Here is a 14,148-nt window from a genome sequence, read left to right on the forward strand (position 1 = left end):
CCATCTCCGGCCATGAGGGATGCTACCGGAAGTGACGTAACACTCATTTTCGGAAGCTACTCAGAAAACATCCCCATCAACAGATAATTATTTCTGCACTATTGGTTTAAACTTAAGCTACTTAGCAAAGTGCCACCAAATATAGGGATATATATATCTTCACACCAATGTGCGAGTGGCAAAAATATTTGCCCACAATTAGTGCTCTACATGTGGTGCATTTCAAACATCGAAAGCATTCATTTTGTTTCACCTGCCAATTGGTCTCTAATGGCTTATTTGGATGCATATTTGTTCTAAAGAGCATGTCCTTCAAATTTCGGCCCCTTGTCACACTCAACAAAGGCGACTCCTTATGGATTTTCTTAAAGACATCATCAGAAGTTATGATTGGCCAATGTCGCCTTATCGATTTTTGTGCACTTGTTTTATACTAGTGTCACAATTGGTATTAAGGACCAAATGATTAGACATACACTCCTTTCTCTGTGAAGAATTAGCGGTTCCATAAAAGCATTCTCTTGCTCTGGTGAGGCATTGATTAATGGCTCCACTAGTATACCCTTGCTCAGCAAACCGATCGGAGCACCCCAGCCAACATCTGATCAGAGTTATTTTGCAGGATCCGCAGGAAATGGGATGTCGGTAATTAGATGTAAGTGAATGCGGGTGATGGCTTGTAGCCCATAATAAGGTATTTCTGTCAGTCGGAAGAGGGTATACTGTATACTTAATTTATTCCTAAGGACTGTCACATCAATGAAATTCAAAAAGGTATTGCTGCATTTAGATGTGAATCGAATCAGACTATCTATAGCATTCAATTCTGTGACCATAGTGTTAAAAGATTATTCACTTGCAGACCAAATAAGGAAAATATTATCTATAAACCTTTTATAAAAAGCAAATCTATTCAGAGTATTTAGTGAAAATATATTTTTCCTCATATTGTAGCATGAATAGGTTTGAATAGGCATGCGCCAAATTTGAACCCATTGCGGTTCCCATGAGTTGAACATAATAGTCACCCTGATAGAGAAAATGATTACATCTCAATACCTTAGTTAATAGTTCTACCAAAAACTGGATTGGTGGTCCATCATAGGAACCCTTAATCAAAGTATTCTCCACTGCCTCAATTCCTTCCACATGGGGTATAACTGCATAAAGTGAACAGACATCTAAAGAGGTGAACAAGTATTCAGATGGTAAATCATTCATAGGGGTAAATTTACTAAGATGGGAGTTCTATTTAAGATGGGATGTTGCCCTTAGCAACCAATCAGATTCTATGCATTATCTTCTAGAAGGTGCTAGATAAATGAGAAGTAGAATCTGAGCCGTATCACGTAAGTAACTCCTGTAATTCTGTACAAATGTCTTAAAATGAAAATCCAGAAACTGTGCAATAGGTTGAAGAATGGAACCACTGTCAGAGATGATAGGCCTGCCAGGGGGATTTACCAAAAGTTTTATGCACTTTAGGTAACATGTATATAATGGGGCATATAGGGTGGTCTAACATCAAAAATGTACGAATAGTCTCATTAATCCAAGTGTTGGAATAGCTAATCAACAAAAGATTGTCCACTTCTTTCTTAATTCTACCCATTGGATTGAATTCAAGTTTCTGGTAGGTATTAAAAACTGCTAATTGTTTCCTAATCTCTTTATCATAGGCAGTAAAGTCCTGTAGGTCCACCGCTCCGCCTTTGTCGGCATTCCTTATTACCACAGAGGTGTTATTTTGAAGATCTTTAAGTGCTTTCCTTTCATCATAATGTAGATTGTAAAAACACTTCTCTTGCACAGTCTTATTGTAATCACCATCAACCATTTTAAGAAAGGTTTTTAAATTGTTGTTAGATGAGTTTGGATTAAACGTATTTCTATTCTTAAAGATGCTGGGATCAATCCTGCTGTTACTGTCTTGTCCTCTATCAAATACTCCCTTAACCTCAAATTCCATCCTATCTTATATAGGTCAACCGACCTGCAGAAGGGGTCACTCTTTACTGTAGGTATAAATGACAATCCCTTTGACGGCAGTCTAGTCTCAGCATCAGTAAGTGTGTAGGAAGAGAGGTTAAAAATCAATTCCTCCCCCCTCTTATGCCTCTTGGCCTTCCTCTTCTGGCTCCCCCCCTCCTTGAGTGCTCTCTCCCGAATCTTGACCTCGACCTCCTATTCTGGACCTGGTATTTTGTTCTAAAAAAGACCTGCCAGATGGGGGTAATCCCTCATTTTAATTTTCAGACGAGGAGTTGGAACCAGAATTATCCAAGTAATTTCTAAAGCAAGGGCATCTGAATCTACGTCCTCCCTGGAATTTTGATTGTGTATCATCAACTGAAAGCCACTTATATACCATGTGTCTTTTGTAGTCCAAATCCACACGTTCAAGTTTCTTGAGTTTGAAGGAGATCAAATCCGTCTTATATCTTTCAACGGGCACCTGGATGCGCTGCATCCAATCTTTGCTCTTATCAGTGATCAAGATATGAGTATGATCCCTTTCAAAACTTTTTAATTCCACAGTTTCTGTAGTTCCAACCCAACCTCCTCAATCACAAGTGCTATTAAATCCAATGAGCACTTGTTAAGCGCCCCATACCATTTGACACAAAAACTTGGGTTCCTGCACCCAATGGTGGGGGTGCTATATATTCTGAACCCTCTTGGTTTTTGTTTTTTCAAAAATACTCGGACAAAAATTGACCGTGCAACATCCGTTCAACCTCACGTTTTTTCAGGTGGTTTAGTTTATGAAACAGATCGAGAGGGGTCTGAGAGGGTAATTGATCAAGTTGTAATTTGTTAAACAATATTTTCTCAACCTCATCATCAGTAAGGCTTACTAATAAGTTCTCTGCCTCACTTAAGGAATTTTCATCCAAAAAGCTAGTTCCTTGTGCCATATTTCACGATGAATAATCATAATCATTTAATCAACACTAACACTGTAAATTAAGGAACATACCCTAATCATTACCACTTTATGCAAAAAAAGCAGAGCAGATATTATCCATCTTTACTATTAACTAATTTTTGTCTTCATAAACACCAAATACTAAACTGAGCAAATTTCCCAAAAACAATATGCACAAAAAATGTACGAAGCGCTAATTAAAACCATTATTTAAAAACAATATACCAATCATCACCAGGCCAATTTCTTGTGAGTTAAACTTATATAGATAATTGTGCGGAAGTTCCTAGAATGCAAAAATATTCAAATTGACTACCGACAACATTCCCCAGCATAATTTATTGTTGGTGGGTGCTTGCTCAAAGTATATTTAATGTATCCTCATATATTCTTCCCAGAAGGAGCCATACTCGCTGTCCTCAATGTTCCCAGCTGCTGGGGTGCCACAAACTTCAGGATCAATAGTCCAATATATAGCATGGGTATATGAAGTGCACTCACCAGTCTTCTTTGTAAATATCAGAAAAACAAACCACTTTTATTTATGTAACCAGTCAACATTTCGGCCAGCCTCAGTGGCCTTTATCAAGACTTTACAGCATATGTGATCACCACATAGGGCGGAAGTACGGAGTAATAGAAAAGGGGAAGGGCGGAAGTGATGTCAGGTCCGATCCCGGATGGCAACATGAGCCAGCCTGAGCGCTATTACATTGAGGTTAAACCTGATCCCTACATTTGGTGTCACTTTGCTAAGTAGCTTAAGTTTAAATTAATAGTGTAAAAATAATTATCTATGGATGGGGATGTTTTTTGAGTAGCTTCCGAAAACGAGTGTGATGTCACTTCCGGTAGCATCCCTCGTGGCCAGAGATGGACATACCTTTGCTGGTATAAAGATGGCTGAGGTAAGGGTATATGGGTGTGTTGATGTGGTGGTCACATATGCTGTAAAGTCTTCTCAAAGCCACTGAGGCTGGCCAAAACGTTGACTGGTCACATAAATAAAAGTGGTTTGTTTTTCTGATATTTACAAAGAAGACTGGTAAATGCACTTCATATACTCACGCTATAGACTGTATACATATATATATATATATATATATATATTTATGTAGTATGTCCACACTCACTGCTCCAATGTATCAAAAAGACGGTGCTCCATAAAGGGCCAGTAAAGTCCATAATATAACAAATCCAATGGTATAGGCACTCACCCGTTAGTTGCGACATATATTTAATTTACCTTTATATGACAAACAGTGGTAATCATTAGTAGCATGCCTATACCATTGGATTTGTTTTTTTATATATATATATATATATATATATATATATATATATAATATCAGTTCACCTATCTGCTTTCAGTGGTTTAATGGGGATTTTAAACCACTGCAAAGAGATTTGTTTCTCCTATCTGGATTTAAAAACCTACGTACATGCCCCTATTGTGTGTAGCCATGTTTGGACAAAGCACCATTTTGTGCTGTTAGAGTGCAAGGTATACCACAAATCCTTCCTCTCTGACCAGCACCATTGGTAAAAACGTTTCATTTTAAATAGGTTATCACATGTCCACTTAAGGTGACCCAAATAATTACGTTTTGAAATAAGCTTTTGTAGTTAAATATTAAATTCTATACAATGTACATATTACTATTAACCAATTGTTTTTTTTTCTTGGGCAGGGAAGGACGGAATACTCTTGTTACATCATTCTCCATCTTTAAATTCTTGACATTGTTCACCCTGATAGCAATAATTTGCATTTTACTTCTTTTTTGGGTATGGCTATCACTCTATCTTCTTTAGAAGTTCTACAAAATGATGTTAATGTTTGTTAAGCACAACAAAACAATAGTATTATTTCTTACAATGTTACTAAGATGAAAATATTATCTTATCTATAAGACTTTCACCTATTGTACTTATTACGTTATGTTTGGACTTGTGATCACTGTGTTTCACGTATGGTACCCAGTGGCAAACGCAGGATTTCTAGAGGGGAGTTTCTGAATGCAGTCCACAATCTCCCACTCTGCAGAACATTGAAGTAAGTGTGGTAGTATGGGGGAGCGATAGAAGAACCCAGTAATGACCCTGGAAATTAATGTAAACAATAGTTTTATTATATACTGGATACTGTATTCAATACAGTATCAATATGTAACACTATAGATTGCCTATAGTACAGACTGTACCAAACATATTTAAATCATATAAATAAGATAAGTGATCAGGAAAAGGATAAACATACCATAATAAATAGATACACAAACATAATAGAACAAGTACTGTACTTTCTAAGCACACATTCTCCCACCTCATGGAAAGGTTCCTGTCTCTCCTTCCTGGCAGTTACTTTCTGGTCCAGTGCACTGATTGAGGACTGAGAACCACACACACAGCAAACTTGGTAGAAAAAGCTGCTATCACTGGGAATATGCAGCAGCTCTGCTCTGTCCCTAGACTGCATAATGTGGTGGCATCTCTAGTAATCGTATTATATACCATTGCTATTGCTATAATTTGAGTCACTTGCCAAGAGGAGAGTGGTTTCTGGGCAACCAGAGACTCCCCCTGCATTGCCCAGGGTACGATCTCATAAATTGTCTGCATAAAATCATTAACTACAGCACATAATTGCATTAGCTTACCACATACTTGTCATAGCTCCCAACTTGTTAAGCAATTGTTAATCTGGTTAAAATAAAATGTACACTTTATAAAAGTCATTTTAAAAGGAAAATGCATCAAGATGAAGATGCATGAGGGTTTCAGAAGAGTCAACTTTTACTCGAGAACAAATTTGAATTAAGAGATTGTTATATTGAAATACAAACCATTGGCAAACAAACTGCTGTTCATGTTCTCAGCCTGATAAAGGGGTATATTCAATTGCTGTCGGGTCTTTCCGACGGAAAGGACCTGACAGCTCTCTATTCAATGCCAGGCCAAACACAACAGGTTTGGCCCGTTCCCGACACTGTCAATCCGACTTTTTTAAAAGTTGGATTGACATTGTCGGAAACTGGGCTAAAACCTGTAGGGTTTGGCCCCGCTTCCCACAATACACGTGGCTCAGCGGCTGAAGCCGCCGATCCGTGTGTATGCCGACAGTCTTCCGACAAGTCAGAATTCCACACTTCTCGGAAAAAATGAGGCTGGATTGAAAAGGTTGGAACCCCTTTCGACCTATTCCAGTAGGAAACTGCCATCTTTCCGACAAGACGGCAGTTTCCGACTCTAATTGAATATACCCTAAAGTCTCACTTCCTACTATTACTACTATGAGGCATAGCAATATTAGTCTATTTCATGTTGCAAACCACTGGCAACAGGTTGGTCTGCTTCAAGCAAAAAAAAGTTTTCCCCTTCCAAGACCTTGTAATCCTTAAATCCCTCAACCTTCCAACCAATTACAGAAACCAGACTGCCCTCATACAGAATACTAAAGTTACACTTTTCTGTCTTGGCCTCACCCCACTTACACTTGAAGGCCTGGCAAAGACCTTGGTTGGAGTGGATGTTCTTATTTCCTCTCATTTCATTGGCACTAGCCCTTTACTAATCTCATGTTTATTTTTGTAAGAGTTGGCTTTAACCTATTATAATAATTTTGCATTTCATAAGGAAACTCCTTGAACTATTAAACACTGCATTACACTTGATGTATGGCAATGCTTATTATGGGTTGTGTGTTTATGCCAATTACACAGGCCAAGCTTTCTTAGCCCCTCCATTGTCTGATTTGTTTTGGTGTTACATACAGTATAATCTGACAGAACCTAAATAAACATGGACAACATTTTAGGCATGTAATTTATTATAATGCATTGAACTTTGTCTAACTTGCTTCATACTTAAGCTATATTCACTTGTAATTTCCTTCTCTCAGAAACAAACACTTATTGGAAACTATCTGTATATTGTGCAAAGTTTTGTTATAAACTTTCCAGCTCCCTTAACTTGTAAGTATCCTTTTATATTTTGTACAATATTAGTGTTTTGTAATTCATCTCTTCATCCAGGGGACTATAGATTGTGTCTGTAATGTAGCCAGAGCCGTAACTAGACATTGTGGTGAACTGTGCCAATAAGGGCATTGGTGCCCCTCCCCCCATCCTTTAAATAGGGACAGTGCACGCTGAAGGTGCGTGTCACAAAAAGGGGTGTGGTCTCACGGGGAAGGGGCATGGCCACACAATAGTACTCCACACAGTAGTGCATGTTTATTCACATTACGTCACACATACTATAAGTACCCATAATTTATGTCATGCCACATATTAGTGTCCCTTATTCATATTATGTTATACAGAAGTGCCTGTTATTCACTGTTGCCTGTTATTGTTGCCTGTTATTCACTTACAACACACAGCACACCTGTTATTCACTTACAACAGTTTACAACACACAGTAGTGCCCCTTATACATGTTGCACTACACAGTAGCGCCACATTATGCCACCCAGTAGTACCCTTTCATATTATGCCACACATTAGTAGTGCCCTTACACACATTATGCCACAGTAATGCCCCTTACATATTATGGCACACAGTAATGCCCCTTACACATTATGCCACACAGTAATAACCCTTACACATTATGTTACACATCACCCCCCTCCTTCCTTATACTTCTCTCTCACTTAGACCCCATTAACCCATTAATAACAGATGCAGACTGCAGCACTTACCAATCTGTGACAGATCTCCTGTTACAGGCTGCCAGTCTTCGCCTCTCTTTGTTGGCTTCTGCTGCCCAACGCTAATGGAACAGCTCCTCTGCGCAGGGCACTGTGGGACTGGACTGTGGAGAGACATCATGATGTCTATTCCAGTCCCTGCAGACTCTGCAAGAGCTGGGGGAGGGAGCAGTGCACACAGGGGAGGCAGTAGCAGTAATGCCTGCTGTAATGCATATTAGTAGCAGTGCGCCCATCAGAGAAAGAGCAGGGTATACCGCTACTGTTATACATTGCAACAGGCAGTAGATGCTCAGCGGCAAACACAGATCAGCGATCGTAGATGGAGGCATCCGGTTCTGCCCACAGGGCATCTGTGCTCTGTGTGAGCGCACTGGCCACTCCACCCTAGTTACGGCCGTCACTGCTGAGGGACTGGGTAAGAAATCCCTGCAGTCACAAGAATGGTAAGGATGCTGACAGTGGCATCCTGATGATCATAGTCCTCACTGATCCGGGTAACTATTTTAACCCTACCCCTAACCCACCCCTCCTGCAGTTCACCCTAACCCTCATCTCCCCAGACTAACCGTAACCTCCCCCACCCCCGCAGCCTAACTCTACCTTTAGTGCCTAACCCTAACCCAATACTTACCATTAGGATTCATCAGGGTTCTGACCATCAGGATGCCGATATCAGTATTCTGACTGCCAGGATTTTGACAGCATCCCCTGTAGAGAACAGCTTGATACCACATGAGTGATCTGCAGCAATGTTTCTGCTCTGTTCTTCCTATAGTGAGTCTGACTGGCCCTGCAACAAAGCTTGCTCGGCACCGACCATCAGGACATCTCCTCTCTCCTCCTTTGTTACTCTCAATTCTGCTGCATTTTATTTTCACCATGGTAGTCCAGATTACTGCTTTCCTCCTGCTTCAGCAGCAGCCATGGTTCAGTGAAACCGATGTCTTCAGGTAAATGAGCTATGTTTACTGTAGAATTAACTTATTTGCCATCTGATAAGCATTGTTGGCATTTATGGAAGCATGCCTAGTTTCTGGACTTCAGACCAGGGCCGTCAGAACGTTTTTAGGTTGGGGGGGGCAAGATATAATCTCAATTTGGCACCCCTAAATTGCTGAATCGCTAAAGGCCAGATCAACACTAAATTCCCACACCCAGAAAAGCATACTATTGTTTTGGCTGCCTCATGCACAGATGTAGCCACACTCATCATCTAGAGATGAGCGGGTTCGGTTTCTCTGAATCCGAACCCGCCCGAACTTCATGGTTTTTTTCACGGGTCCGAGCAGACTCGGATCCTCCCGCCTTGCTCGGTTAACCCGAGCGCGCCCGAACGTCATCATGACGCTGTCGGATTCTCGCGAGACTCGGATTCTATATAAGGAGCCGCGCGTCGCCGCCATTTTCACACGTGCATTGAGATTGATAGGGAGAGGACGTGGCTGGCGTCCTCTCCATTTAGATTATAAGAGAGAGAGATTTACTGGAGCTTAGGACTAGGAGGAGTACTGTAGAAGTGTAGAGAGTGCAGAGAGTTTACTAGTGAGTGACCACCAGACAGTGCAGTTTATTTAATATATCCGTTCTCTGCCTGAAAAAAGCGATACACACAGTGACTCAGTCACATACCATATCTGTGTGCACTGCTCAGGCTCAGCCCAGTGTGCTGCATCATCTATATATATTATATATCTGTCTGACTGCTCAGCTCACACAGCTTATAATTGTGGGGGAGACTGGGGAGCACTGCAGTGCCAGTTATAGGTTATAGCAGGAGCCAGGAGTACATAATATTATATAGTGAGTGACCACCAGACAGTGCAGTTTATTTAATATATCCGTTCTCTGCCTGAAAAAAGCGATACACACAGTGACTCAGTCACATACCATATCTGTGTGCACTGCTCAGGCTCAGCCCAGTGTGCTGCATCATCTATATATATTATATATCTGTCTGACTGCTCAGCTCACACAGCTTATAATTGTGGGGGAGACTGGGGAGCACTGCAGTGCCAGTTATAGGTTATAGCAGGAGCCAGGAGTACATAATATTATATTAAAATTAAACAGTGCACACTTTTGCTGCAGGAGTGCCACTGCCAGTGTGACTGACCAGTGACCTGACCACACTGACCACTAGTATAGTTAGTAGTATACTTATATTGTGATTGCCTGAAAAAGTTAAACACTCGTCGTGTGACTTCACTTGTGTGTTGTTGTTTTTTTTATTCTATAAAAATAAAACTCATTCTGCTGACAGACAGTGTCCAGCAGGTCCGTCATTATATAATATATAATATATACCTGTCCGGCTGCAGTAGTGATATATATATATTTTTTATATCATTTATCATCCAGTCGCAGCAGACACAGTACGGTAGTTCACGGCTGTGGCTACCTCTGTGTCTGCACTCGGCAGGCAGTCCGTCCATAATTGTATACCACCTAACCGTGTTTTTTTTTTCTTCTTTATACATACATACTACTACGACATCTCTTTATCAACCAGTCTATATTAGCAGCAGACACAGTACAGTACGGTAGTTCACGGCTGTGGCTACCTCTGTGTCTGCACTCGGCAGGCAGTCCGTCCATAATTGTATACCACCTAACCGTGGTTTTTTTTTCTTTCTTCTTTATACATACATAGTTACATAGACATCTCTTTATCAACCAGTCTATATTAGCAGCAGACACAGTACAGTACGGTAGTTCACGGCTGTGGCTACCTCTGTGTCTGCACTCGGCAGGCAGTCCGTCCATAATTGTATACCACCTAACCGTGGTTTTTTTTTCTTTCTTCTTTATACATACATAGTTACATAGACATCTCTTTATCAACCAGTCTATATTAGCAGCAGACACAGTACAGTACGGTAGTTCACGGCTGTGGCTACCTCTGTGTCTGCACTCGGCAGGCAGTCCGTCCATAATAAGAAGCTGGAGACATTGAAGGAGGAGCTAACACGGAGCGATTCCGCTAGGCATGTGGGACTTGTGGATGGAGCCCTTAATTCGCTTAACAAGGATTCACGGGTGGTCAATCTGTTGAAATCAGAGCACTACATTTTGGCCACCGTGCTCGATCCTAGATTTAAAGCCTACCTTGGATCTCTCTTTCCGGCAGACACAAGTCTGCTGGGGTTGAAAGACCTGCTGGTGACAAAATTGTCAAGTCAAGCGGAACGCGACCTGTCAACATCTCCTCCTTCACATTCTCCCGCAACTGGGGGTGCGAGGAAAAGGCTCAGAATTCCGAGCCCACCCGCTGGCGGTGATGCAGGGCAGTCTGGAGCGACTGCTGATGCTGACATCTGGTCCGGACTGAAGGACCTGACAACGATTACGGACATGTCGTCTACTGTCACTGCATATGATTCTCTCAACATTGATAGAATGGTGGAGGATTATATGAGTGACCGCATCCAAGTAGGCACGTCACACAGTCCGTACTTATACTGGCAGGAAAAAGAGGCAATTTGGAGGCCCTTGCACAAACTGGCTTTATTCTACCTAAGTTGCCCTCCCACAAGTGTGTACTCCGAAAGAGTGTTTAGTGCCGCCGCTCACCTTGTCAGCAATCGGCGTACGAGGTTACATCCAGAAAATGTGGAGAAGATGATGTTCATTAAAATGAATTATAATCAATTCCTCCGCGGAGACATTGACCAGCAGCAATTGCCTCCACAAAGTACACAGGGAGCTGAGATGGTGGATTCCAGTGGGGACGAATTGATAATCTGTGAGGAGGGGGATGTACACGGTGATATATCGGAGGGTGATGATGAGGTGGACATCTTGCCTCTGTAGAGCCAGTTTGTGCAAGGAGAGATTAATTGCTTCTTTTTTGGGGGGGGTCCAAACCAACCCGTCATATCAGTCACAGTCGTGTGGCAGACCCTGTCACTGAAATGATGGGTTGGTTAAAGTGTGCATGTCCTGTTTTGTTTATACAACATAAGGGTGGGTGGGAGGGCCCAAGGACAATTCCATCTTGCACCTCTTTTTTCTTTTCTTTTTCTTTGCATCATGTGCTGATTGGGGAGGGTTTTTTGGAAGGGACATCCTGCGTGACACTGCAGTGCCACTCCTAAATGGGCCCGGTGTTTGTGTCGACCACTAGGGTCGCTAATCTTACTCACACAGTCAGCTACCTCATTGCGCCTCTTTTTTTCTTTGCGTCATGTGCTGTTTGGGGAGGGTTTTTTGGAAGGGACATCCTGCGTGACACTGCAGTGCCACTCCTAGATGGGCCCGGTGTTTGTGTCGGCCACTAGGGTCGCTAATCTTACTCACACAGCTACCTCATTGCGCCTCTTTTTTTCTTTGCGTCATGTGCTGTTTGGGGAGGGTTTTTTGGAAGGGACATCCTGCGTGACACTGCAGTGCCACTCCTAGATGGGCCCGGTGTTTGTGTCGGCCACTAGGGTCGCTAATCTTACTCACACAGCTACCTCATTGCGCCTCTTTTTTTCTTTGCGTCATGTGCTGTTTGGGGAGGGTTTTTTGGAAGGGCCATCCTGCGTGACACTGCAGTGCCACTCCTAGATGGGCCCGGTGTTTGTGTCGGCCACTAGGGTCGCTAATCTTACTCACACAGCTACCTCATTGCGCCTCTTTTTTTCTTTGCGTCATGTGCTGTTTGGGGAGGGTTTTTTGGAAGGGACATCCTGCGTGACACTGCAGTGCCACTCCTAGATGGGCCCGGTGTTTGTGTCGGCCACTAGGGTCGCTTATCTTACTCACACAGCGACCTCGGTGCAAATTTTAGGACTAAAAATAATATTGTGAGGTGTGAGGTATTCAGAATAGACTGAAAATGAGTGTAAATTATGGTTTTTGAGGTTAATAATACTTTGGGATCAAAATGACCCCCAAATTCTATGATTTAAGCTGTTTTTTAGTGTTTTTTGAAAAAAACACCCGAATCCAAAACACACCCGAATCCGACAAAAAAAATTCGGTGAGGTTTTGCCAAAACGCGTTCGAACCCAAAACACGGCCGCGGAACCGAACCCAAAACCAAAACACAAAACCCGAAAAATTTCAGGCGCTCATCTCTATCATCATCACGACATGGCCCGCATCTATGGCATGCACTCCATAGGCTTCAATGGTGCAATCGCCGGCTGCGACTAGTTGCAGCTCGGCGTATACTGCAGCTTGCCGCGATGCGTATATCCATGCATATGCATCGCGACAACGATGAGTATGGCTATAACCGTAATTAGTGACCAGAATGTCTGATTGTATGATGTCACTTCAGCTCTCCCATGTCACTCTAGTTTTCTACCATGTGCCCAATGTAGCAGGGAGAGTTTATCAAGCACTAGCAGTGACCAGTACAGTGCTGGCGCCGAGGTGACTGATAGTAGTGGCCGTGGGAGTTATAAGGAGGGCGAGGGCAGGGATGCTGAGGGGGAGTTACAGGGAGGGGGGCAGGGATGCTGAACTGCTGTGCAACCCAGTGGCGTGCGGTGAGGTCAGTGGCTGGTGAGGCACTACAGCCATAATGTCCGCCGAATCCTGCCAATGCCCGCTACTGCCTCTGAGCCGATGCCTGCTGCCACCACCAATGGCTTACAAACTCGCCCACCATCAACTGACCCAGCCGTCCGCCACTAATTTACATCTCAGTCCGATGCTGCCAATGCCCGCTGCCTGCCTGCTCATCATACTTGTTGTATATTGTATATTGTACATTTTTATAGAAAAAAAAATAATAATTAGTGTTTGGGACTGGGAAGGGAGTGGGAGGAGGACATGAATGCAATTTTGTTGTCCAGGGCTTCCATTAACTTAATGGAGCCACCGCACTCAGGCACACAGGCGCGGCCACTTTCACCTCCTGCGTCGCCTGTGGGTCATTGGACAGCGGATCCAGCACTGGATCTGCTGGCCCAATCACATCTGGGGGCAGGGGCGGATTGGGAAACAAGTATCCCTGGAAAAATTTATAAAAGTGGCCTCATGTGGGTGGCACCAAACCAACTGTAGGCAGAGCCAATACCAAAGTAGGCGAAATCAATACTTCAAAATTATATTACACCTCATAACCCTGACATAATAGTACACCTCACACCCCTAGACATAATATTACACCTTACGCCCCAGACATAATATTACACCTAACAACTCATACCTACAAATATTATATTACGCCTCATACCCACAGACATATTACATCTCATAGCCACAGACATATTACAATTCATAGCCACAGATATATTACATCTCAAAACCCCCAGACATAATATTAAACCTGACACCTCATACCCCCAGAAATAATATTACACCTAACAACTCATACCTCCAAATATTACATTACACCTCAAAACCCCCAGACATAATATTAAACCTAACACCTCATACCCCCAAAAATAATATTACACCTAACACCTCCAAATATTATAATACACCTCATTCCCCCAGACATAATAGTACACCTCACACCCCGCAATTGGACCTTCTCTTACCGCAAGGTTCAAGCCGATGACGACAGTG

General features: G+C 42.5%; 1 protein-coding gene across 1 annotated transcript in view; it reads left to right on the plus strand.

Annotated features, from left to right (window-relative positions):
- Positions 1-14,148, plus strand: part of LOC134910908 (probable cation-transporting ATPase 13A4) — a 177,476-nt gene that overhangs the window by 127,733 nt on the left and 35,595 nt on the right. The window contains exons 24-26 of the mRNA XM_063919294.1: positions 4,621-4,717; positions 6,831-6,903; positions 8,420-8,594. Coding sequence (XP_063775364.1) covers positions 4,621-4,717; positions 6,831-6,903; positions 8,420-8,594 — 345 coding nt within the window. The remainder of the gene's footprint in view (positions 1-4,620; positions 4,718-6,830; positions 6,904-8,419; positions 8,595-14,148) is intronic.

This window comes from Pseudophryne corroboree, chromosome 4 (genome assembly GCF_028390025.1).
Source record: "Pseudophryne corroboree isolate aPseCor3 chromosome 4, aPseCor3.hap2, whole genome shotgun sequence".
Taxonomy (NCBI): Eukaryota; Metazoa; Chordata; class Amphibia; order Anura; family Myobatrachidae; genus Pseudophryne; species Pseudophryne corroboree.